The 22,024-nt window shown below is 53.9% G+C and overlaps 10 protein-coding genes across 10 annotated transcripts; 8 read left to right on the top strand and 2 right to left on the bottom strand.

The window, feature by feature from the left end:
- Window positions 1-87: 87 nt before the first annotated feature.
- On the top strand, window positions 88-997 carry J3D65DRAFT_131532 (uncharacterized protein). The gene is made up of 2 exons (XM_066793895.1): window positions 88-182; window positions 246-997. Exon 2 carries the CDS (start codon window positions 297-299, stop codon window positions 972-974), a length of 678 nt encoding a protein of 225 aa, XP_066650725.1. The 5' UTR covers window positions 88-182; window positions 246-296; the 3' UTR covers window positions 975-997.
- A 455-nt stretch (window positions 998-1,452) lies between these two features.
- On the top strand, window positions 1,453-2,378 carry J3D65DRAFT_639069 (uncharacterized protein). Its single transcript, XM_066801677.1, has one exon. The coding sequence runs from the start codon at window positions 1,611-1,613 to the stop codon at window positions 2,226-2,228; it is 618 nt and encodes a 205-aa protein (XP_066650724.1). The 5' UTR covers window positions 1,453-1,610; the 3' UTR covers window positions 2,229-2,378.
- Window positions 2,375-3,937, bottom strand: J3D65DRAFT_131466 (uncharacterized protein). Its single transcript, XM_066793894.1, has 5 exons — window positions 3,702-3,937; window positions 3,352-3,654; window positions 2,967-3,260; window positions 2,843-2,911; window positions 2,375-2,781 (listed from the first exon to the last, which is right to left on the bottom strand). The coding sequence occupies exons 1-5, from the start codon at window positions 3,792-3,794 to the stop codon at window positions 2,554-2,556; spliced, it is 987 nt and encodes a 328-aa protein (XP_066650723.1). The 5' UTR covers window positions 3,795-3,937; the 3' UTR covers window positions 2,375-2,553.
- Window positions 3,938-6,205: 2,268 nt separating this feature from the next.
- J3D65DRAFT_639063 (uncharacterized protein) lies at window positions 6,206-7,634 on the top strand. The gene has a single exon (XM_066801676.1). It carries the CDS (start codon window positions 6,274-6,276, stop codon window positions 7,282-7,284), a length of 1,011 nt encoding a protein of 336 aa, XP_066650722.1. The 5' UTR covers window positions 6,206-6,273; the 3' UTR covers window positions 7,285-7,634.
- A 691-nt stretch (window positions 7,635-8,325) lies between these two features.
- J3D65DRAFT_606913 (alpha-1,2-mannosidase, putative subfamily) lies at window positions 8,326-11,060 on the bottom strand (the record flags this gene model as incomplete). Its single annotated transcript, XM_066798469.1, has 5 exons — window positions 8,326-9,183; window positions 9,231-9,609; window positions 9,657-10,669; window positions 10,722-10,864; window positions 10,919-11,060. 5 exons carry the CDS (start codon window positions 11,058-11,060, stop codon window positions 8,326-8,328), a joined length of 2,535 nt encoding a protein of 844 aa, XP_066650721.1.
- An 806-nt stretch (window positions 11,061-11,866) lies between these two features.
- Window positions 11,867-15,493, top strand: J3D65DRAFT_639055 (glycoside hydrolase family 3 protein). The gene is made up of 6 exons (XM_066801675.1): window positions 11,867-12,128; window positions 12,387-12,452; window positions 12,504-12,555; window positions 12,600-12,996; window positions 13,054-13,297; window positions 13,358-15,493. Exons 1-6 carry the CDS (start codon window positions 11,936-11,938, stop codon window positions 15,262-15,264), a joined length of 2,859 nt encoding a protein of 952 aa, XP_066650720.1. The 5' UTR covers window positions 11,867-11,935; the 3' UTR covers window positions 15,265-15,493.
- Window positions 15,494-15,540: 47 nt separating this feature from the next.
- J3D65DRAFT_578650 (uncharacterized protein) lies at window positions 15,541-16,921 on the top strand. Its single transcript, XM_066797686.1, has 3 exons — window positions 15,541-15,850; window positions 15,917-16,168; window positions 16,229-16,921. The coding sequence occupies exons 1-3, from the start codon at window positions 15,566-15,568 to the stop codon at window positions 16,631-16,633; spliced, it is 942 nt and encodes a 313-aa protein (XP_066650719.1). The 5' UTR covers window positions 15,541-15,565; the 3' UTR covers window positions 16,634-16,921.
- On the top strand, window positions 16,819-18,379 carry J3D65DRAFT_131337 (S-adenosyl-L-methionine-dependent methyltransferase). The gene is made up of 2 exons (XM_066793892.1): window positions 16,819-17,544; window positions 17,622-18,379. The coding sequence occupies exons 1-2, from the start codon at window positions 17,003-17,005 to the stop codon at window positions 18,100-18,102; spliced, it is 1,023 nt and encodes a 340-aa protein (XP_066650718.1). The 5' UTR covers window positions 16,819-17,002; the 3' UTR covers window positions 18,103-18,379.
- A 193-nt stretch (window positions 18,380-18,572) lies between these two features.
- Window positions 18,573-19,697, top strand: J3D65DRAFT_131231 (small GTPase superfamily). Its single transcript, XM_066793891.1, has 7 exons — window positions 18,573-18,686; window positions 18,740-18,793; window positions 18,877-18,972; window positions 19,027-19,206; window positions 19,258-19,302; window positions 19,352-19,454; window positions 19,505-19,697. The coding sequence occupies exons 1-7, from the start codon at window positions 18,657-18,659 to the stop codon at window positions 19,612-19,614; spliced, it is 618 nt and encodes a 205-aa protein (XP_066650717.1). The 5' UTR covers window positions 18,573-18,656; the 3' UTR covers window positions 19,615-19,697.
- Window positions 19,698-20,375: 678 nt separating this feature from the next.
- Window positions 20,376-21,742, top strand: J3D65DRAFT_561041 (uncharacterized protein; the record flags this gene model as incomplete). The annotated part of the gene is made up of 3 exons (XM_066797497.1): window positions 20,376-20,465; window positions 20,525-20,884; window positions 20,993-21,742. The coding sequence occupies 3 exons, from the start codon at window positions 20,376-20,378 to the stop codon at window positions 21,740-21,742; spliced, it is 1,200 nt and encodes a 399-aa protein (XP_066650716.1).
- Between the last annotated feature and the right edge of the window lie 282 nt (window positions 21,743-22,024).

Below are 22,024 nucleotides of genomic sequence, written 5' to 3'. Positions count from 1 at the left end.
TCAGCAATCCATCTAGCAGTGTGAGCAGCGTCCAACATGAAGCGTCCCCTGGGTATTTCCCGACTGGCCAGTACTCCGACGTGACAATCAAATTCTCCGATGACCAGGAGCTGCGGGCCCACAAGGCAATTATCTGCTCTTACAGCGACGTCTGGCGCAAAGCGTGCAAGGGGAAATTCGCGGTAGGTCGTGTCATCCTTATCATCCTAATTATTGGGAACAAAGGACTGATATTGCCCTGGAAGGAGTCGAAGACAGGCGTCATCAATGTTTCGTACGATGACACCGAGATAGTCATGTACATGATCCAGTGGATGTACACGAACAACGCAGTCGCTCCCTCAGGCCAAAAGCCCTTGATCTTCGATATTCGTCTCTACGCTGCGGCCGAATTCTACCAAATACGCGTGCTCCACAATGAGATGATGCGGTTCGTCTTGCACGACGTACGCGATCAACTCAGACGTATATCCGACGACGTGACCTTGCCTAAGGCTGTTGAACTGATCTACTCCTCAACACCAGAGTCAGATAGGGGATTGCGCGATGCCATAGTCGCCTTCTGCGCCAAGAATTATGCCTACTGCGCAAGAAACAAAGGCTTCAAGAAGATCAGCGTGATGGAGTTTTGGCGTGATCTTTGCCTGGGAGTCAAGGAGGACCTATACGACAAGGTTCACGATCCGCACAACTCGGACTACAGCCGTCGCGACGCCGTCATGCTCAGGACTTTCAGGGAGTACAAGTGCGAATTGTGTGGTGTCCTATTCATGGTTCCAGAGGCGGCAGCTAAACCTGAAAATTGTGTGTTTTGTTCTGAAGATGAAGTAGAGGGCTTCCAGCGCTTGGGATCAAGCATTGTCCGGCGGCTTCCGGATTCACTGCACTCCTTCGAGTCGGAGCAAGCCGGACACAAGTATGAGCCCATCATAAACTGCGCACCTCCACATATAGCAAGGTTATACCCTGGTTGAGACACGTCGACCCAATGTTCCTCAGGAAGACTTCGACAAATATAATCACCAGATACAGACACATTCAGCGGAAGAAACCAGCAGGTTGGGACAAGTTTCGAATGGCAGGCGGGCGGTTATGTTTTTCTCTTTGTTCTCACTCCCCTTGTAATTTTCTGCTACCTCCCCCTTGTTCCTCTTTTCGGAATCATGTTGAAAGAGGTGGAAAGTGCTCGAGCAAGCAAGGAAGTTGGAGATCTGCAAGACTTTTAGCAAGCAGACGACAGACGTCCTTTGAAGCAGCTCCAAAGAGACCCTGCATGTCTTACTCCTGAACTGAATTCGGTTTCTTCGCATCCTCCAACGCAGTGATATTGTATCCAGTTCTCTGATTGGAAAGCTGCGTCCATTGTCTACTCCGGCATTGTTTACAGGTTTTCATTGTTCTCAGACAACACAAACAATACCCACTCCTAGCCAACCGCCTTGAAGAACATCCACCTAGAATCCAGCACCTCGTCGCATAGTACACAAACAATTTCATGCGCCAAACAGAATCTCCAAATATTAAGACGAGAACGCATCCTCACAATCCTCGACCAGTTCGTCATCACACCAACTCATCCAACCATCACAGCAACAGCAATTACATCAACCATGTACAGTACCAACACCTTCAAGCCTTTCTCCGACTGCAAGCTCCGTGGGCCTTGCAGCCACCCCAAACCCACCCTTTACATCCTCATCCCAACCAACGCCATGGTACTCAGCCAAGCGCGTCCTCGCTCCCCCTCTCCCAACCACCAGCCGCTGAACATCAACGCCGCCACCCCCTCGCCACCAAGCTTCGATTACTCGTACGCCTCGTGGGACGACGAGCTGGCACCGGGCATTGCCCTTCGGGACGCGCGGTACACGCAAGCGCTCAAGTTGGCGCGCGCGAGGAGCGCGTGGGAGCAAGAGTGCCAGATGAGATGGTGTCGGTTTATTCGGTCTCCCCTGCCGTCAATCTTCCCTCGTGATGCTGCTTGGTTTGCGGCGTCTTGCTCGGCTTCTCGTCCTCGCCAGACCGACTCGCAGTGGATATTGGCGGGTTCGACACCGGTGATTGGACCGGATGGGTTGGTTGTCACTCCTATTGCTGCCCCTGCTCAAGGTAAGTCTAATGCTGGTCGTAGCTCTGGCGCTGGTTCGACGGGCTCGGATTCGGATGACGGTGGATGCCTTTTTGGCTGCTATAATCCTTTGTACCCTGGCTGTTTCAAGTGCGGGTAAGCAGCAGCTGCATGAGCGAGGAGATTTGCTCTTGCTCGTTGATCGAGCGAGACGTCAAGCGAGCACCGGATGCGCGCAGTAGGCCGCATGGTAAGAAGTAGAGATGGTAAGTAGAACGCCGCGAGTTATTAAATCAATGTACATTGATATGGAATCTGTCAGCCTGGTATGTGAGTGACTTGAACATGAAATGAAGGAATTAGTTGCCTGTCAAAAGCCCAATGGGACCCACCAACTCCGCCTGTGAACCCACGATTACAATCTGGAAAACGTTCGTAAAGAGCCCTACCGCACGAATATAGCACCTCGTGGAAAAATGGTTCGCTCACACATGAGCTCTGACTTGCTGATCACACCAATCCCAGAACCGCTCCGCCACGCCTAATCCGCCGTCCTTTTCGCTCTTGATCGCTTGGAGGAGCTGCGAGCGCGGCGTATGAAGCCGACCCCAGGGGATCACGAAGGCGCCGTTGTTCTCGGCGGTAATTTCGGGAGACCAGCCAGCATAGAGCTCGACGTACGCGCCGATATCTGCCGGGAAGAGGAAGAGCGGCTGCGGATGGGAGCAATTAGTCACGACTTTCCTGGTGCTGTTTGAGGGACGATGAACGCACCGCAATCGATCCTTGAATGGCTCCAAGATGCCGGTACAATTCGGTCTTGAGATTTCCTGGATTCCACGACTTTCGAACAATAAGCTAAATGCAATCTGAATGAACGGGTTTGACAGAAACGTACCACGCTGAGCACACCATCCTTGCTATACCGACGCGCATACTCGGTTCCAAGAAAGACGTTGGCGGCTTTGCTCTGGCCATAGTCGGTCTGCACGTCGTGGATCTTGGGGGCACCTTTCTCATCAAAGTCGACGCCGTGGTTCGGCGCTAGAGTGTCGATTGCGAGCGAAGCTGCCCAAGTCACGCGGACTGTACCGGGCGGCGAAGATGCGGCTGTCTTGTTGAGCAGCGGACGCAGCAGTTGCGTGAAGAGGTAGGGTCCGATGCAATTGGTCCCCATGGTGAGCTCGTAGCCCTAGTTTTGTCAGATCAGATTAACTGTTTAACTTGGCACGGGATGCGATTGTGCACGTGTTTTCTGGCGGTCAAGTAGGCAGATAACTCACGTCTTCAGTCTTGGAGCCTTTGGGCGGGAACATGACACCGGCATTGTTCGTCAATACATCCAACCTCCTCTCCTTTCCCATGAACTCCGTGGCAGCAGCTTTGACCGATTTCAAGCTCGCGAGATCCAGATGAAGGAATTCCAGGCGTCCCTTTGACTCCTTGGTTCCATCCTTGATGAATTCGATTGCTTTGCTGTACTTCTGTTTGTCGCGTCCGGCGATGTAGACCGTGCCATGCTTTTCGTACAGGATCTTGCAGAGATACAATCCCACGCCAGTGTAGCCGCCCGTCACGATGAAGACCTGTGCGCATGAGATGGGAAGACAATAACGTCATTGATTGGACTTACACGTCCATTCTGATCAGGCAGAGCGGTCTCCGTGAATGTTGGCTTGGGAATCAGCATCGACTGATTGAAGAGATTGCGCAACTTCTCCGTCATATTGATGTTTCTTGTCCAAACAAAGGGTATATAGTACTCGTGTAATGCTCTGGTAGCAGCTGTGGCTGGTCACGCAACGGGAGCAAATGTTCAGCTTCAAATGGTCGCTCTCAAGGGAGGTCTCATGGAATGCCAGAGTGATGAAAGCGTTCAGGTTGAAGGCAGTTGCGAAATCCTGGCGTTGCGACTTTCTACCACGTGAACCCCCACCTGCAGCCCCAGACGGCATCTGAAACTCAAAGTGGTGTTAATAATCACTGGTTGAACATGCTTGTCTGTTTTGGGACATGGCGCCGCTAGACTGGAGCATTAGCATTAAAAGTGGTATGGAGGTATTTCTCAATATGAGAGAGCAGACTTGTTGCACAAAGAACTTTTCGCAGCGGTTCCCTGAGACCACACCTTCAATCTTCAGAATCGCGACCTTCTGGACACGCATAGTCGGACGTAACAATCCGAAAAATTCGTATCTTCTTCCAGCCGAGGTACATGAGTCTCCGCTTCAGCAAGGATAACCCAAGGCGAAGGAGCAGAGTGCTTCGCCAGCGCTGCGGTCGTTTGATCGACCAGCAGCTATCCCAAGCTCATCGGTCCGCTGGTCTCAGAACCGTGTGATGTTCCTCGAGGATCTACGCCGTTGGACCGCTTGTGCCCTCCCCAATCGCTCGAAACAGGCGCCCGTCATGATCTTCTGCTTTGAGCTGGGGTTCCATGTCGCAACAGGACAGCTGAAGTCGTGGGGTTGTCAAGGCATCGTTTCCTTTGCGCATTGCAAGAATGATTGAAAGTCGAAAAACCTGACGAAAGTCTCGTTGGTTTCGGACGCCGAGAGGTAGGATGCGTCCGGGCGGCCAAGATTGGGCGATGCAAGTGGACATGGACAGATGTCGTGGCGGGACGACGTTTGGCAAGAGACATCGCGTTCTCAAAATGGGTTAGGCTGCGCTGATGGTCTGTGCTGAAACAACCGAGCCGAGCCGCTCTCTGCTCGCAACACCAAGCTGGAATAACGTCATCCTCGCTCTCCCTCTACGCTCTGATTTAGCAGATGCTTCATCATGACTTGGCCCACTTGACTCTATTCATTACGGCCCTCTTGCAGCGACAGCCATCGCCGTCATCGTGTAGGCTCCCCTTCCACTGAGCCCGCCAGGTTATACCATATGCAACCAACGGGCCTCCTTGGCCTCTTGGTTTGGCCGAGAAGGAAACATCATGATGAAATCTCGCCCCTTCGACGGAGAAATCCACGATGGAAAGGTGATGAACAAAGAATTGTCACGGTTCAACAATGGTAAACGGCCAGCTGCGATGACTAGACTCTGCTGTCCAGACTCGACCAGACCCTATCACCAACACAACCCGGAATCCCCGTCCTGACTCTAAGCTTGGCACACCGGGATCTGCAAAGACAAGAATACTTGCCGTCAATCATGCTGTATCCAAGTCGTCGGATCAGGCACATGGGGGCCATTCCGCAGCTTCGAATTTTCCGTTTGCGGACATGAGCAGCTAATCTGAGGAACAGAGGGATTTTTCGCCTTTCTTCCTGACAGCAGGTGACCTTTCTTTTCATTGAGTCTCCCAAGCCTTCCAATCCCATTACAGTCCGACAAGCCGCTGATGCTTGGACTCGTTGCTCAACCAGCAGCCCTAGGAGTCTCTTTGCCAAGTGTCGGAGCCCCTACTGTAGTTGGAGCTTCAGGGTCGGCAGTCTTGCGTCGGACCAGGTTTTTGAGTCAACAGCTGTCCGACTTCTCTACTCGACCAACCTATCCACCGTGCCACCTGAAAGATCCCGGCAAATGTGCGGGCTTGGGCCTTTTCGAGTTCTTTGTTTCAAAACAGATGATAAGAAAACAGATGTTATCGTCGCCATGTCCAATCATCGCCATTGTTCAGCCTGTCCAGAACGACGATGATTGAATTTTCCCAGAGCTTGGCCTTACAAATTCGATAACTTCCAAGCCATCTGAGGCTGGCGGACCTTGGCGAGATGTATGCTGCCATCGCCATTCCATGGTACCACTTTTCCCCATTTGGAATGTAAAGCAACGTTTTCAAGCCTCCGAGGGTCTGGTCTGCCTCCACATTCCGTTGAAACCATCTCAAAGATGGTATGGTACGTCGAAATTTTCCATTTTTGGCACCTTTGAGAACCGGGATTCTGCCTTTCCAATAGAAGCCAGCGCGGCACATGATTTTTCGCCCTTTGTTACCGGTTGTCTGGCAAACCCGTCGAGGGACGTCTGTTCAAGCTCCGGAAACTCCTTGGCTGCGGGTGTAATCCAGATTGTCGGAACCAGGGTCCTCAATTTTTCCTCTATCTCGAAGAACACATAAAAGTCGCACATTCCAGCTGCGAACATTGTTTTCCATCAGCATCCACTCTCAGTACACAGCTTCTCACTTCAAACTCAATCAACTTCGCTTCGGTTTCCATTTCCCTCTTCTCCTTTTCCTCCTCCAAAATTTCAAAATGCACACCTTCCAGACTTTCACTACCATTCTTGCCTTTGGCGCTGCGACCTACGGTGCGCCGGTGAAGAGACGCGATTCGACCATCTCCAATGAAGACATCCAAGCCATTGAGGAGCGCGGAACAGGACTTCAAGTCGACGCAGTCGCCCAGGCTCAGGCTGCTGCTGGCCTTGCTGTCGGCGGAACTGCAGTGCAAGCTGGCGCCAACGCCAACTTGGATGCGTCTGCCGGAGTCAACGCACGCTCTATCGTTGCTGGCGCAGGAGCAGCTGCTGGCCTTGCTGCAGTCACCTACTCGGACGTCGCAAACCTCGTCTACCTTGCCAGCGCTGTCGCCCTCAACGTCTGTACGAGGGTTGAGCTCGACACTTTGGGCAGGATTGCCGCAAACCTCGGAACTGGCACCGTAGTCGCTGTCGGTGCCTCCAACCAGCCTCGGGACCCTACTCTTGGACTGGCTGGTGGTCTGTTTGCTGGCTTGGGCGCGGCCATCGCTGCAACTGGCTCAGACATTGCCAACATCCAGAAGATTCAGGCTTGGATCGCCGCGGACACCGTCGTCCAAGTGGACCTCGACAACATTGCCAGACTCTGTGTTGCGATTCGCACTCACGCCGGAGTTGTGCTCCACGCCCGCGATATCTCCACCATTGCAACAAGTGTCAGCTCCGCTACCGGCGCTGCCGTGAACGTCACCACCGTCGACACAAACAACCTTATCAAGATCGTTGGAGCTGTTGCGTCCGAATCTGTCACACAAGCCCAGCTGGACTGCCTTGCTCAGATCGCTAATGGCCTGCGCTCCAATGTCCGCTACGCCGTCGCTGCAACCACCAAGACTGCCGCAAACACTGTTGCCAACACTGTGACCGTGGTTCTGAAGGACTTGAACAACCTTGCCACCATCAACGCCGCTGTCCGCGCGCGCGCCATCACGCAAATTGACCTGGACAACATTGCCGGCCTCGCCGCTTCGATCGACGCCGAAGCGCACTTCAGCACATACTAAGATCTTTTCCATGGCCTCTTTATTCACGAAAACACGTTCGATCTTATGTTACGATCTGTTGCCAAGGGCACGACACGATCCTTTGCTCTGAGAGCTACGACTTTTGACTTCTTTCTTACTTGTTGACTTTTGCTTCTTCTGAAAATCACGATTTGCTGCAGCGTATTTTACTTTTTTTTTTTTTTTTTTTTCATGACCCTCATTCAATCCTTGAGGAGGAAACACTTTCACGACGACGAAACGACCTATACACACAACTTGTCCAACTATCTTTGATGACAACCCAGACAAGGCGCCTAGACGGCTGCGCACATAGTCTATCTAATAGCAATCCAATTCCTTCTGCCGAACCATCTCACTAATTCCATGACCCCATTGCTGCGAACTGACTTGATCAATTCCCATCCAAAAACAATCCCGCCAGCCTCCATTACTCAAATTCCACTCACGATGCACTCTACCTGCCAAATTCTTCGGCTGCTGCGGGCAGATACCACCCGCAACGCATTTATGCATGCCGGATGCGCGCAGAAAATTAACCAGCCCCCCCGCATTCCGCCACAGCAAAAGTCGCGCTTAAACGAAATGTGCACAGACGGGAGAAAAACTGCCCGTTGCGGACCGACATCTGCGAGACGGGCCAATTAGCAGCAGCTCGCTAGACCAGAGGCGGCAGGTTGGCTAACTTCGAACGCAGCAAGAATTCGTTAACCGGTCAAAAGTGTTTGCGATTTTATACACGCGCGTACAAACAACGGAGATGCGTTGACACAATTTGCAGTCGCGGAATCACAGTTTTTTCTCGCTATGCTCGTTGCAGCTCTGTATCTTTCTCGACGAAGAGGATTGATTGATTAGCTGGACACTTTGGCACAGGCATGTGACGCAGTGAGCCAGTCAGTTTGCGCGTAGTTAACAGGCGGGTGAAATTAGTGCTCGTCAAGGAAGGCGGCGCTTGATCATTTTGCATCCCACAAAGCATGTCAATTACAACAACCACAGCCAACATAATTAAGCTTCTCTGCCTCATGCGCTGCACACTTACAACCCAAACGAGCCAAACTCCTGCATCCCGCCTCTAACTTTGAGCTCGTCTGCACTCCTCTTCAGCGCGCCTCCGCTGCCACCACCACCGCTGCCAAAACTCGTGCTAGCGCTCGGCGGCAGGTCCTCCGGCCGGGTCCCCCAATCGCTCTCGCTCTCGCCCAGCTCCAACTCGAGCAGGCCGCCCTCGAGAAAAAAGCGATGGCCAATCCAATTACGCGTGTAATTCTGGCCGTCCAAGCGGGCACTCTGGACATATCGCGCGCGATAGGACGGGTCGAAGCCGATGTTGCGGACAGTCGCGACCTTGCCCGTGACGGGCGACGTGACGTTGATTTCGGGGAAGAAGGGCGGGATGATAAGGTACACGTCCTGGCCGGCGACGGGGAAGAAGCCGAGCATGGAGAAGGTGGAGAAAGAGCCCATGGCGCCGCTATCGTCGTTGCCGGGGATGCCGATGATGGAGTCGTTGAATTGCGCGGGGATGTAGAAGTGCGCGAGGTCGGACGATACGCCTGGGCGCCCGGAGTAGTGGCCCAGGTAAACGGTTAGGAAGGCCTGCTCATCACCAATGTAGAGCAAGTTGTATGTGTAGTGTAGGTACTGTAGGCGCCGCGTGAAGGCTTCGGGTCCACCGAGCGTTGTGATGAGCGTTGCCATGTCTTGCGGGACGTAGAAAGTGTAGAGCCAAGCCGATCCTTCGTACGTCTCATGGCCTTTGGAATTGAGATAACACGATGTGAAATTGAGAAGCGACGAGCAAAAAATTGGATCCTGAAATCCAAAAGTCCCGTTGAGAAATCGTGGTTGTAGGAAGCCGACGAAGCCGGTGTTGGTTTCATTGATGAAAGAGACCTGCTTTTGTCAGATGGTATCGTATGGGTACGGGTTTGGGCACGTACCTGGTCTGCTTTGAACATGTTCTTCCAATACGTCGAGCGCTCGAGGTATTTTTCAAAGTCGGCTATGTTTCCAAGCGCTCGGGCGAGAAGTGCAATGGTGAAGTCATTGTATGCATATTCTACCGTGCGAGAGATGGATCTGGTGAAAGGGCCTACTCCGTAAGGATCGTAGTCGTCTGTGGGAATGTACTTCAATTCTTTCCAGCTTTTGAGACCGCCGCGGCCTTCAACAGCCCAATTCAGGGGCTCAACTTCGGCGTCCTTGACAACAGCTTCATACCCCTTTTGCCAATCGACTCCATCTGTAATGTTCTTCAAATAAGAGTCTGTCAGGACCACATCTGCATTGGAGCCGCCTTGCGTGAAGCCTTTGCAGAGACTGCGGACAATCAGTTTCTGTGTGAAATTCATGATGGAGTGGCTTACCTCATGCGACAGTCTGGAAGATATCCCTCGTGAACATAAATATCAATCAAGCTGCGTATCATCAGAGTCTGGGACTGCGGGTCCGTGATAGTCAAGAGCGGGTGGATGCTGCGGTAAGAGTCCCAGATGCAATAGTACGAGTCGTAGTACGGTTCGTCGCTATCCCAGAGCGGATTTTCTCCAGTGTAATCCTGCGGAGAGAGAAAAGTTCTGTACAATCCACTCCAAAATGTGGTTTGGAGCGATTCGTTGACACCAGTAGCGTCAATCGAAATCGGGCTCAACTTTTTCCTCCAAGCATCCTCCGCGGAAGTCTGGACGGCCTCAAAGTCGAATGATGGAATCTCTTTCTCAGCGTTCTGGCAAGCCTTCTCGGTGCTGATGAAGCTCATTCCAACACGGACAAAAATCTGGTTGTTGCTGTCAGGCTTGTTGAACTGAACAAAGGCGCCGACTGGCAGCTGAGTGTCGCCGCCGTCACTGCCGTCGCCGTTGACGCCATCTTTTACAACTGACTGCGATTTTGGATCGTTTCCAGCTCGATTGTTTTTGAAAAGTCCAGTATCTCGCAGCTCGGCGCCTCTGAAGTCGGCACAGACATACGCATTGTATGAGCCTATTCCGAAACTGGGATTGAAAGTCCCAAATCCGCTGATCCGGCCGGAAGTAGGATCGACTGCGATAGTACCGTTGCTCCTTGACCTTGGCAAATCAATCAGGTCAATCAGCAGCACAGGGCTCAGTGGAATGGTTGAGCTGCCAATTGACCCAAATCCATTCTGAGGGACTGGGTCATCAGGAAACGTGAATCGATAAAGCGCCGTGTGGTTGGTGACCGTCACTTCACCCTGAATCGAAGTATTCAGAGTGACTGCAAAATAGCCCGGAGTTGCCTTGGCTGTGCCGTTGATTCTTTGCACGCGACGATCCAGATATGCCCACTCGCATCTGTTCAGATCGTCGTCTGGACAGCCCGATTGAGGAAAAATGGGGAACAGTCCGAGGGAGGGGCTCTGATATCGGTCAAAAAACTGCTTGCATCATAGAAACTTGGAAAGGTCGTACTCCACCGGTGCCGGAATCATGCATGTGGCTGAACCCGATAATGGTGCTGTTGTCGCTGGAAAACCCTCCTTGATTTTCGCCGTACACATCGGCCGATGCCTTCACCATGCCGAAGGGAAGTGTGGCACCGGGGTGGACATGGCCTTATCAAAATCAGCTTCTTACGTCCCTTTCAGTTTGAACGCAGGGATATTCACCTCCATTGTCCGTGCCAATGAATGGATCGATAAAATCAAATACGTCGAAGCCAGTATCAGATACTCCTTGCCCTTGGACCCGTGTCGCAGCACCAACCAGGTATATGGCCGCTACAACGACCGAGAAACCCCTTGCAGCCATCGTGGTTCTGCCTCGCATGTGAAGAGAGGATGGATAGGTCGCAACACAATGAACAAAAATGGACGACGAACTTGTGGGCGTATTTTAAAGTGTCTACCCCTCTCCAAGGCGTCTATGAGCGCGCGAAGGCGAAAAGCTTCTTAGCCTACCCGGTTTAGTTGACGGGTACATCCCAAGTGCCAAGTAGAACACTGCGGCCCAGGAAGGCGCTGCAGCGGACGGCAGACTGCAAGATGCATTGGCAGGCCTGGGCGGGATGCCGCGTTACCGCATTGCCGGATTCTGGAGGACGTCATTTTGGCAGTCGCGACCAGGCGGTGTTCGACAACAGGACAACTGCATGAAGCGGGGAAGACCTGACAAGTAGCAGGATATGGCGATGGATATGGATGGTTGAGAGAAGATCCCGCTTTGGTTCGCACTTTCGGACTCGGACGGTTGAACGGCTTGGGCAGGTACCCCGCTCCGCCTCCGACTTTCAAGGTGCTCGTTCCGTCGTCTGCTGTCACTCTGCTTTACCACCCTCTGATCAGACAATGCCACTCTTGTTGGTTCCAACGTTAAACGCAAGCAGCCTGTTGGCTATTGGTTCGGCTATGGTGCTTTGTCCAATGATGAGCTCGTTCTCACGTACCTTGACCCCCGCCCATCATCACCACGAACCATGATGGCGCACGGTTTACTCCGTTGTCTCGCTAACACTCTACTCCATTTGGTAACAGAGTTGGAAAATATGGGGATGCGAGAGGGGTAGTAGAGCCTCTAAAGCTTCCCAAGAAGCTTATCTGGTCCGTGGTTAGCGAAACCCTGTTATTCATTAGTTCGAACAACGCGCTCTCTGTTTTGGTTTTCGTCGCCAGTGACCATTTTTTGTCATGATGGAATTTCCAGGACTCTTCCTGGTTGTGTTGTTGAGTTCTTTCTTTTTTCCTCAGAACACAGCAGCAGCCTCGATATTCAGCGGGACCTCTCTCGGTGGCCCCAATTTCCAAAATGAAGCCACACCAGCATCCGACAAATCCATTTTCCTCGACTCTCTGCTTTCGAATATGACGGTTGAGGATTTAGGTAAGCAGGGCGAGCCATTACGCTGCACAGCTGTCTCCCTCTGCATTACTGCTTCCTTGCTTTTCTAAAACATGCCGAGGCTTGATCCGAGTGGTATAAGGTAATCCAGGCACACTGCCAGCATGATTGGTCCATTTGCGGCGGGAGCTAGACATTGGCTGCCGTTGCAGCCGAGCTTGACTGTTTCTGATTCTCAAAATCCCGGCCTCGCGGTCACAGTCGAGCTTTGAGATGACGTGTATGCTGATGCTTGAATAGTTCTCCAACTCCATTTGATGTTCGGAGACGGGATTGTTGGGAAGGACTCGGACAATGCCCGCTACGGTGAGAGTAAAGCCAGACATGTGTGGAAACACCAGCTCACTTTCCACCAAGACGAAGCAATGAGCTTTTCTCCAAGCTCTCCGGTTGGAAACATTCACGATTGGTCCGTTAGACCTGACTCTGGTTACCTCAAACTGACCGCTTAAGGTATCCAATGAACAAGTCGCGATACAATGGCCTACAGAGACTCGACTCTGAAAAAGCCAGGCTGAAAATCCCGTTCATGCACTTTGCAGAGTGTCTGCACGGGGTTGCGTCGTACAATCAGTCTATGTTCCCGCAAGCCATTGCGATGGCTGCAAGTTTCGACGCTGATCTGGTCTACCGCGTCGGCCGAGCGATTGGCACTGAGGCCCGGTCCATTGGTATCCACGCCTGTCTTGCTCCTGTACTTGACCTCGGAAAGGATCCTCGTTTTGGAAGAGTTCAGGAAGCTTGGGGCGAAGACAAGGTCTTGACTTCACACATGGGCGTAGCCTTTGCTTCTGGACTCTCCAAGAACGGCTCATGGGCAGATCCGGATGCTGTTGTGCCATTGGTCAAGGTCAGTTCTACCCCGCTGCAACTCATAAGCCTATCATAATCGCTGATTGAGATGTAGCACTTTGCAGCTTATGGCGCGCCGCAGTCGGGTATCAATGCTGCGCCATGGATGGGACATGGGAATCGAGAGATCCTTGGAGAGCTCCTGACACCCTTCAAAGCTGCCATCGAACTTGGTGGTGCTAGGGGAGTAATGATGTCGTATAATGAGGTTGATGATGTGCCTGCACACGTGAGTCCGATGCTATATGAAGCTCTTTCGTCATGGGGGTTCGACGGATTCGTCATATCCGACGATGCCGGTTAGTCTTCAAACGCCGAACCTGCTGTTGCTGAGAACTGATCCTCCCGATTTGAGACAGCACTGGAGATGCTACATGAAAGACACTTTGTGTCAAAGAATAGAAACGACTCTCTCCAGCAGTGGTTGAATGCTGGCGGAATGATTCAGTACTACGACTATTCGCTGGAAGATTTTGGAGAGATCATTGTTGATTCTGTCAAGAACCACACAGTACCCGTCGAAAAACTCGTGGCAGATGTGCGGAAGATCCTGGGAGTAAAGTATGACTTGGGGCTTTTCTCTGATCCGAACATACCAGATGAGATTGATCCTTACTCTTTAACAGCGGAGCACGTGCCGCTGACTCTCGAAGCAGCGCAGAAGAGCATCGTGTTGTTGGAGAATCGCAACCAGACGTTGCCTCTGCAGCTCATAGAGAAGCAAAAGCTGGCAATAATAGGGCCTTTTGGCGACACTTTGAACTATGGCGATTACTCTGGAACATTCGGCGCGTATCCAATCTCCAATGCCGTCACACTGCGGCAGGGTATTTTGGCGAATCTGGCGAAGGAGTCGGATGTCCAGGTTGTGTCCAGTTGGGGAGCGAATAGCTGGGTCTACAACGCGCAGTACCCAATACCAGGATACCTTTTGTCGACAAATGGCTCTTCCGGAGGGCTACAAGCGACATATTTCGCGGACACAGAGTTCCAGGAGCCTGCCGTCTCTAGAAAAGAAATCCCGGTTCTCGACTGGGGACTCTATCCGCCGTCGGGTCTGCCGTCCAACAACTTCAGCGTCATCTGGGAGGGCCAGCTCCAAGTACCGGTAGACGGCGAAATTGAGGGGTGGCTGGGCGTGGCAGTCAGTCCAAACACAACGGCAAAGCTGTTTGTTGACGGCCAGCTCTTCGCCAACTCGACCCAGTCCAAAGATGGTAACATCTTGTCGAATATCGCAAAAGGACTGGATAACACAGCTGCGCCTCCAGGCTCGTCGCCATTGTTGTTCAGGCCGGGGGCTGAACACAGCATCCGGATCGAGTACCAGGCTTACAACACCTTTCGGAAGATCGCCAACCAAAACTCGATCAATGCAGAAGTGATTCTCTTCTGGAATTTGGTCGACAGCTCATCTCCCGTGGACAAAGCGGTCGCCACGGCAGCGTCAGCAGATGTGATTGTTCTCTCCGTTGGTGCAGCGTGGAATTCCGACGGCGAAGGCGGGGACCGCGGAACGCTGGGCCTGTCACCAAACCAGACTGTGCTTGCGGATGCCATCTTTGCACTCGGCAAGCCAGTCGTCCTCGTCTTGCAGGGCGGCAGGCCCTTTGCCATTCCAGAGTATTACAACAAATCCAGCGCGGTGCTCACTGCCTTTTTCCCAGGACAAATGGGAGGACAGGCAATAGCTGACGTCCTCTTTGGTGAAGTGAATCCGGGAGGCCGGGTACCTTTGAGTGTACCTGCGGAAACGGGGCAGCTGCCGGTCTACTACAATTACAAGAAGACTGCGCACAACGTAACATTCGTCGACATTGATTGGAGGCCCACATACCCCTTTGGATACGGCCTTTCTTATACGGGCTTCAAGGTCACCGGCTTCAAAGCTGTGTCGACATCGGCTGCTGTGTCGGGTGGTGGCGCCGGCTCGTCAACCTTTACGAATGGCGATGCCATCACATTCTCTGTCGAGGTGGAAAATACCGGGTCTTTGGTTGGCAGCTACGTCGCTCAGGTCTATCTTTTGCAGCGAGTCTCACAGATCACTCAGCCAGTGAAGCAGCTCGTGGCTTTCCAGCGGGTGTATTTGGAGGCCGGAGAGAGTCGGACTGTCGCCATGAACCTGGATGTTGACCGGTTTTTACCGATACTCAATCGGCAGTATGTCTTTGAGTTGGAGAAGGGCGAGTATGTGTTTGCTTTATTGGAGCATGGAGGGTCAACGGCAGACCAGAGCTTGAACCTGACGATGGCCTCGGTGTAGTGCGCAAAGTGTACCGATGAGGCCGGATGCTGTGAAACTTGAGACTTGGTGAAGGTCGAAATCGGAGAGCAAGTCTTTTAGAAAGACGGGAAATGTTACCATGTAACCATGTAATTTCGAGGAGGATAGGATCGAAAATAAGCACCAGTCGAAGTCAATGAACCTAAGGGAGGTGTTTGGGAATGGAAAAGCTATGACGTTGATCGGAGTAATGGTCAATTTTGCGGAGTTTAGCCGCAGGGGTCTGCGAACTGAGCTCTGAAGAACAACAGCCACGACTCATCCGTCATGGACGGCAACAATGCCAGCACCAGGTGACCCTGATTCAAAAAGTCGCGAGACACCGTCGCGACGACCCTCCCAACAAGATCCACCAAAGAGCGGCAATATCTTCAGCCGTCTTGCGACTGTTCCGCGCCCGATCAAGGCCCTCTTCGACAAGTTCCCCCTCGTCACCTATCCCGCATGCGACCTCCCTAGTCGCGCCCCGCGAAACCGGGACCAGCATGCCCTCTACGTGTTCTTGACTGAAGATGGAGCTCTGGACGGCGGAGCCTCGTTCAATCCAGCCTGTCTAAAGTGGCAGGTAAGCCATCCTCCGTCGCGCTGCGATTTCGCAATGCCCTGAAACTTCGCTGACTTTGCATCCCAGGCGTATCTGAAGTTCAATAGCATTGACTTCCACACTGTCGCCTCAAGCAACCATGCCTCCCCTAGCGGTGCGCTTCCATTCCTCCTTCCTGCCGGGGCGTACAACACCGTCCACGACCAGCCCAAGCCAGTCCCTTCTGGAAAGCTGCAGAAATGGGTGGAGGAGAACAGCGCCAACGCTGTCGAAGAGCCAGAGGACGTGCGCTTAGAAGCTTACACGTCTCTCATTGACCGCAGCATACGGCGCGCATGGGTAAGCACGATTGGCCCTGAGACAGTCGCCATGCAGCAGCTAACAATTTGTCTGCTACAGCTCTACACGCTCTACTTGACACCCAACTTCGACTCCATAGCGCATCCGCTGTACATTGAATCAACCTCGACCAACGCCTTTGTCCGGGCCTCGATAGCGCACGACCTGCGCCTGGCCGCCGAGCGCGAGCTCCTCAAACACGGCGCCGTTATCGACGCGGAAGCCATCTACACAGAAGCCGAAGACGCTTTCCGCGCGCTCGAAACCGTGCTAGGCGCGGATCAGTGGTTCTTTGGTGCTCCACGGCCCGGCCTACTTGACGCCGCCGTCTTCGCCTACACGCATCTGCTGCTGCTGCAGGATCTGGGCGCGGGATGGAAGGAGAGCAGGCTGGGAAATGCGGTGCGTGCGAGGCAGAAGTTGGTGAGGCACCAGGAGCGCATTTTTGGAGCATTCTTCAAATGAGATTGCAAAGAGGAAAGATACACTAGACGCTGTGATGTGAGCGCGGGCTGCGGACACCTCGCGGCAAAACCAATTGCATCCCACGGATCCTGTTGCCTCCTTCGGCGCCTCTCATTCGTCGTTGACGCCAGACGCTGCAGGAGGAAACGCAAAGAGAGTCGGTAGTGAGTCATGAGACACTGCAGGACGACGCCTGGCGTAGTGCTTCACGCTGTGGCGCGCGGTCACGAGCGGAAAGGAGATCGTAGTATTTACCCTGTTGCCCCTCCTCTAAAACTCCTCTGGAGTCGAAACTGTTACTCTTCTCTCCAACAGACAAATAACAACCAATCAATACTCTATTAATAGACTGCATCCACCACTTGCAAGATGACCTGTCTATCTCTCAATGCCACATTCGACGCATCCTTGGTCGACCTTTCCGCACATCAGACGCAAGACTCGGAATCATTCTCCACGACGGAAACTGAGATTTACGACATGAGTGCGATGCACGACCGCCCCAGTGACCCATCAACCGCTCCCAAGACTTCATCATCATCAGTACCAGCTGCGCAGAAGTCAGTCTGGAAGGAACCGCACATGCCAGTCCGCTACATGGACACCACCTCAGCCTATGACGCATGGGCATCAGTTTACGACACGGACGGCAACGTTCTACAGGCCATAGACGACATGGAGATGGAGAAGCTACTCCCACAGTTTCTCGACCTGATATGCCCAAGCGCGTTGGGCGAGCAAGCAGTAAACGAGCCGCTCAGAGTAACGGACCTGGGTTGCGGCACAGGGCGCAACACGATGAAGCTTCTGGATTTCCCCTGGGACCAGCATCTACCCGAAGCAACTCAAGTGGACGTGAGGGGGGTGGACGCATCGGCCAAGATGCTGGACGAGGCGCGCAAAAAGCTTGGGTATGTCTTCGCAGGGCTTAAATTCAGGGTGTACTCGGCCTGGAGGAGGAAAGATGTCTGACACGCACGCCTGCCAGCACCGCAACCAAATCAGCAACGCGAGTCGAACTCAGACTTGTACAGCATGATATCTTGCACCCGAATGATCCCAGTTCGTCGCCGCATGCTTTGCCCGGTCCGGCTCATGGCGTCATTTCCACGCTCGTCGTTGAGCATGTTCCGCTGCCGGATTTTTTCCAATCTCTGTCGCGACTGTTGCGGCCGGACGGGTACGCACTGGTGACCAACATGCATCCGGCCATGGGTGCAAAAGCGCAAGCAGGATTCGTCTCAACCGACGAGGAAGGGAGAAAGATCAAGGTGAGGGGGAAGAGTTGGGTACACGGGATCGAGGAGACGGTGTACGCGGCACAAAGGGAAGGGTTGGCGGTTGTTGGCAACGTGCTAGAGCGGGCGGTCGACGAGGAAATGTTGAGGGACGGCCGGATCAGCGAGAGGGGTCGCAAGTGGATAGGCTCGGAAGTGTGGTTCGGCGTCGTACTGCAGAAGAGAAAGTGAGAGAACGGCGGAGGGCGAGTCGTGGGAGGTGGCTTTCCCCTCTGCCAGCTATCCGGATGGGGGAGTGCTTGACGTCACTTTGTTGTGTGCTGCGGGTGCCAAGGCTGTCCTTCCAGCGCAGTTCGAGCGTTCATGCGACGACTTTGAAGGAAATGAAGGAGCAAGTAGCGAGAGGGCTTATCAAAGAAGATGGTGTCTACCGCAGAGAGGTACCAGCGAGTGAGCGACGGCCTGAAAGGGCTCGACTGGGGTGGCCGTTCGCCGGGCCAACGAAAGCGGAGCGCCGTCAGCCAAGCTTTAGCTTCACCGACCTGACGTCCACCGCAGTCCACTCTCCCTCGTGCCCGCCGCCTGCAGCTAGCCCACCTCAGTCAATCAACCCTTGACCAACAACGCCCACATTCTGTCCTGCAAAACACTCGACCTCCGTTTGCCTGCAGATCGCCCGGCGCATCGCTCGCATCGCCTCTCGCCTGCCATTCCAATCTTGTCGCCCCATCTCAGACACCCTATACCACGCACCTAGCCACCACCGACAGGTCGACTCGCCGACCATGGCTTCAAGGAGGAAGGTCCTGCTCAAGGTTTGCCTCCGCAGTCTCAGACCTGCTAGCCTGCATACTGACAGGCTTGACAGGTTATTATCCTTGGTGACAGCGGCGTCGGCAAGACGAGCTTAATGAACCAATACGTATGCATCCCTTTGACGCTTCCGACCGCGTTTCCTACGCGCCCGCCTCTCCGCAACGGAAGTTGACGACCCGCTCGCTATAGGTCAACAAGAAATTCAGCGCAAGCTACAAGGCGACGATTGGTGCCGATTTCTTGACGAAAGAAGTCCTGGTTGACGATCGCCTGGTTACCATGCAGGTGTGTGGATATACAAGACGAGCGCAGAGCACTAAAGGCTGATTTTGGATACAGTTGTGGGATACTGCGGGCCAGGAACGCTTCCAGTCTCTCGGCGTGGCCTTTTATCGCGGAGCCGACTGCTGTGTGCTGGTCTACGACGTGAACAACGCAAAGAGTTTCGATACGCTCGACAGCTGGCGCGACGAGTTTCTTATCCAGGCCAGTCCTATGGACCCTGAGAGCTTCCCATTTGTACGCCGTCTCCGTTTTTGGTTGCCATGGTCGTGTACTGATTTGGAGCAGGTCGTCATTGGCAACAAGATTGACGTCGAGGAGAGCAAGCGCATGGTATGGTCCATCGTCGCTCAAATTTGGAGCGTGACTAACTGGGCTCTAGATTTCAACCAAGCGCGCCATGGCCTTCTGCAACTCCAAGGGTGGCATCCCCTATTTTGAGACTAGCGCCAAGGAGGCCATCAACGTCGAGCAAGCTTTTGAAGGTGAACACACTGCAGCGGTCGCCAGTAAGACATGACTAACGGCGGCGCAGTCATTGCAAGACAGGCTCTTGCACAGGAAGAGGCCAGCGACTTCAACCAAGACTTCCCCGACACGATACCCATCAACCTCGACAACGACCGGGACGGCTGTGCCTGTTAGCATCGGTAATTGGCAAGCAGCTGCATAGGTTCTTGTATAGAACGCGAATACAGCAAAGGACATGTTACATGACTGATTGAGATTCATGGCCAAGGCGTTTTCAGGCTTCATTTGTTTCACGGTTTCCCAGCAGTGCAGGAGGGCCGCATTCTTGGCTGGTGGACGGTTAGGTAGTCGAGCACTGTACATAGTATCTGCAACACGTCGTCAACAGCAGTGAACCCCCAAGCGTGACAGCTACACATGACGAGATGGCCGCGCGGGGGCGGCATTCGGCGATCTGTGGCACGGGGTTTGGTTCGGTTCCGTTGGCGTCGAGTTGGCGCGAGGAAGAGCCCCCAGCCGAAAGTGCCGCCGCTCGTGCTCCTGCGCTGCGGACCGGGACCAGGCAGATCAACCCGACTCTCCTCGCCCACTGCACCACCGCAGCTGAACATCGCAACTCCTTCTTCTCCCCCCCCATGCGCTGGATCCGCATCTGGTAATGTTCATTCGGAGACGCCCTCTTCTTAAACCCTGGCCCCGCGGACACAAGGCCCATGTCGGCAAACCACATCGCTCCTTATCATCGTGCATTTTCCGTCCTGTTACCCCGGTCGTTCCTTATCCCCATTCCCACCAGTCGCCCTCTGCGGAGCACAAAGCGTTGGTAATCCGCCATGGACGCCGCAATTCCATTCCGCCCCGCCGGCCCCGCGCGCTCCTCGTCCGCCCTCTCAACAACATCCTTTGGAAAGAGAACGTGGAGCCGTAGAGGCAGCATGCTGCCACACGCATGGCGTCACACGCTTGGGATCGCCCTACTGCTAGTGACTGTGGTGCTATGGACAGCGTCCAACTTTTTGGCCAGCGTAAATGCGCCGCACCGCTCGTTGCACTTGTTGGGAAATTTGCTAACAACCACACGCAGACCATCTTCGCGGACAATACGTATTCGAAGCCGTACTTTGTAACCTACGTCAACACGGCATTTTTCATAATCCCGCTAGTGCCGGTACTCGCGCGGCAATGGAAGCGGGACCCGGCCAAGATTCAGGCCCTGGCGAACGTGGTAAAGAGCGGCTTCAAGCTGCGGCGCACTTCGCCCGCTGAGGAGGAGCAGGCGGAGGAGCGCGAGCGGTTTCTGACCCCCGGTGTGTCATCGCTGGAGGAGGAGGGCATGGCCAACTCTGGGACGCTGCTCACTGGGGACAACGAGGAGGTGGATGCCAAGTTGACGTTAATGGAGACGGCGCGCTTGAGCTTCGAGTTTTGCTGGCTGTGGTTCGCGGTATGTGATTGAAGAAGAGGTCCGCAGCTACTGGCATCGCCATGGGCTCCTCTTCGGGACGGAAAAGAGAAGGGCACCGCTAATCGTACGCCGTGTGCGAATTTACAGGCAAACTACTTCACCGCAGCGTGCCTCGAACATACGACAGTCGCCTCGTCCACAATCCTCACCTCGACTTCCAGCATCTGGACGCTGCTCTGCGGCGCCTTCATCGGCGTCGAGCAATTCACAGTGCGCAAGCTCATCGGCGTCCTAGCCTCCCTCATGGGCATAGTCCTAATCTCCACCGTCGACATATCCGGGACCAACAACTCGGACGCCAACCGCGGGACCTTTCCCGCTAAATCCGGCGCTGAGATCGCGCTCGGCGACTTCCTCGCCTTCCTGTCGGCCGTCATGTACGGCTTCTACGCCGTGCTCATGAAGAAGCGCATCGGCGACGAAAGCCGCGTCAGCATGCCGCTATTCTTCGGGCTGGTCGGCCTGTTCAACGTCGTGCTGCTGTGGCCGGGCCTCGTCATCCTGCACCTGACGGGCATCGAGCCCTTCACCATGCCGCCGACCGCGCGCGTCCTCGCCATTGTCCTCGTCAACAGCGTGTCGTCGCTCGTCTCGGACTTCTGCTGGGCCTACTCCATGCTGCTGACCAGCCCCCTGATTGTGACCGTCGGCTTGAGCATGACGATTCCTTGCTCGCTCATCGGCCAGATCTTTATCAATGGCCAGACGAGCAACTGGATTTACTGGCTCGGCGCCATTGTCGTCCTGGGTAGTTTCGTCTTCATCAACCACGAGGAATCGAAGGAAGAGGAGCTGCCCGGCGACGCAGCGACGCTTGCGGGCGACTCTGCGCACTAAGTGCGTCGCAGGGTGCTGCAAGGCAAGATAAGGAGACTGGCGGTTCGGTTGCAAATCACGCACATTGATACCCGTCGGCTTAAACCTCTCTCCCGTCTTCTATTCCATTTCATTTCACTTGTGAATCTTTCCGGGCAGCCTTTTATCTCTTGGCGTTCTCTCCTAGACGGACATCCATTCAATTTGGCGTTTTGCGGAGCGCTGCACATCAAGCGTCCTCCCTGTTCTTATCTGGGTCATCTCATTTGATCGCGCTTTGGAATCTCTATACATAGCGTTGGA

Source organism: Phyllosticta citribraziliensis (assembly GCF_038025025.1).
Source record: "Phyllosticta citribraziliensis strain CPC 17464 chromosome Unknown J3D65scaffold_13, whole genome shotgun sequence".
In the NCBI taxonomy this organism is placed as follows: domain Eukaryota; kingdom Fungi; phylum Ascomycota; class Dothideomycetes; order Botryosphaeriales; family Phyllostictaceae; genus Phyllosticta; species Phyllosticta citribraziliensis.
The sequence above is the reverse complement of the archived record's forward strand: the minus strand, read 5'-3'. Positions and strand labels throughout refer to the sequence as shown.

Coding starts and splice junctions, on each gene's coding strand:
- J3D65DRAFT_131466 (XM_066793894.1), bottom strand. CDS start 3,794: ATGACGGAGAAGTTGCGCAATCTCTTCAATCAGTCGATGCTGATTCCC. Junction 3,655..3,701: donor TGCCTGATCAGAATGGACGT/GTAAGTCCAATC, acceptor TCATGCGCACAG/GTCTTCATCGTGACGGGCGG. Junction 3,261..3,351: donor AAGGCTCCAAGACTGAAGAC/GTGAGTTATCTG, acceptor TGACAAAACTAG/GGCTACGAGCTCACCATGGG.
- J3D65DRAFT_131231 (XM_066793891.1), top strand. CDS start 18,657: ATGGCTTCAAGGAGGAAGGTCCTGCTCAAG. Junction 18,973..19,026: donor ATCGCCTGGTTACCATGCAG/GTGTGTGGATAT, acceptor TTTTGGATACAG/TTGTGGGATACTGCGGGCCA. Junction 19,455..19,504: donor CGTCGAGCAAGCTTTTGAAG/GTGAACACACTG, acceptor ACGGCGGCGCAG/TCATTGCAAGACAGGCTCTT.
- J3D65DRAFT_578650 (XM_066797686.1), top strand. CDS start 15,566: ATGCCAGCACCAGGTGACCCTGATTCAAAAAGTCGCGAGACACCGTCG. Junction 15,851..15,916: donor CAGCCTGTCTAAAGTGGCAG/GTAAGCCATCCT, acceptor TTTGCATCCCAG/GCGTATCTGAAGTTCAATAG. Junction 16,169..16,228: donor GCAGCATACGGCGCGCATGG/GTAAGCACGATT, acceptor TGTCTGCTACAG/CTCTACACGCTCTACTTGAC.
- J3D65DRAFT_639069 (XM_066801677.1), top strand. CDS start 1,611: ATGTACAGTACCAACACCTTCAAGCCTTTCTCCGACTGCAAGCTCCGT.
- J3D65DRAFT_639055 (XM_066801675.1), top strand. CDS start 11,936: ATGATGGAATTTCCAGGACTCTTCCTGGTTGTGTTGTTGAGTTCTTTC. Junction 12,453..12,503: donor CTCGGACAATGCCCGCTACG/GTGAGAGTAAAG, acceptor CTTTCCACCAAG/ACGAAGCAATGAGCTTTTCT. Junction 13,298..13,357: donor CGTCATATCCGACGATGCCG/GTTAGTCTTCAA, acceptor GATTTGAGACAG/CACTGGAGATGCTACATGAA.
- J3D65DRAFT_131337 (XM_066793892.1), top strand. CDS start 17,003: ATGACCTGTCTATCTCTCAATGCCACATTCGACGCATCCTTGGTCGAC. Junction 17,545..17,621: donor GAGGCGCGCAAAAAGCTTGG/GTATGTCTTCGC, acceptor CACGCCTGCCAG/CACCGCAACCAAATCAGCAA.
- J3D65DRAFT_639063 (XM_066801676.1), top strand. CDS start 6,274: ATGCACACCTTCCAGACTTTCACTACCATTCTTGCCTTTGGCGCTGCG.
- J3D65DRAFT_131532 (XM_066793895.1), top strand. CDS start 297: ATGTACATGATCCAGTGGATGTACACGAACAACGCAGTCGCTCCCTCA.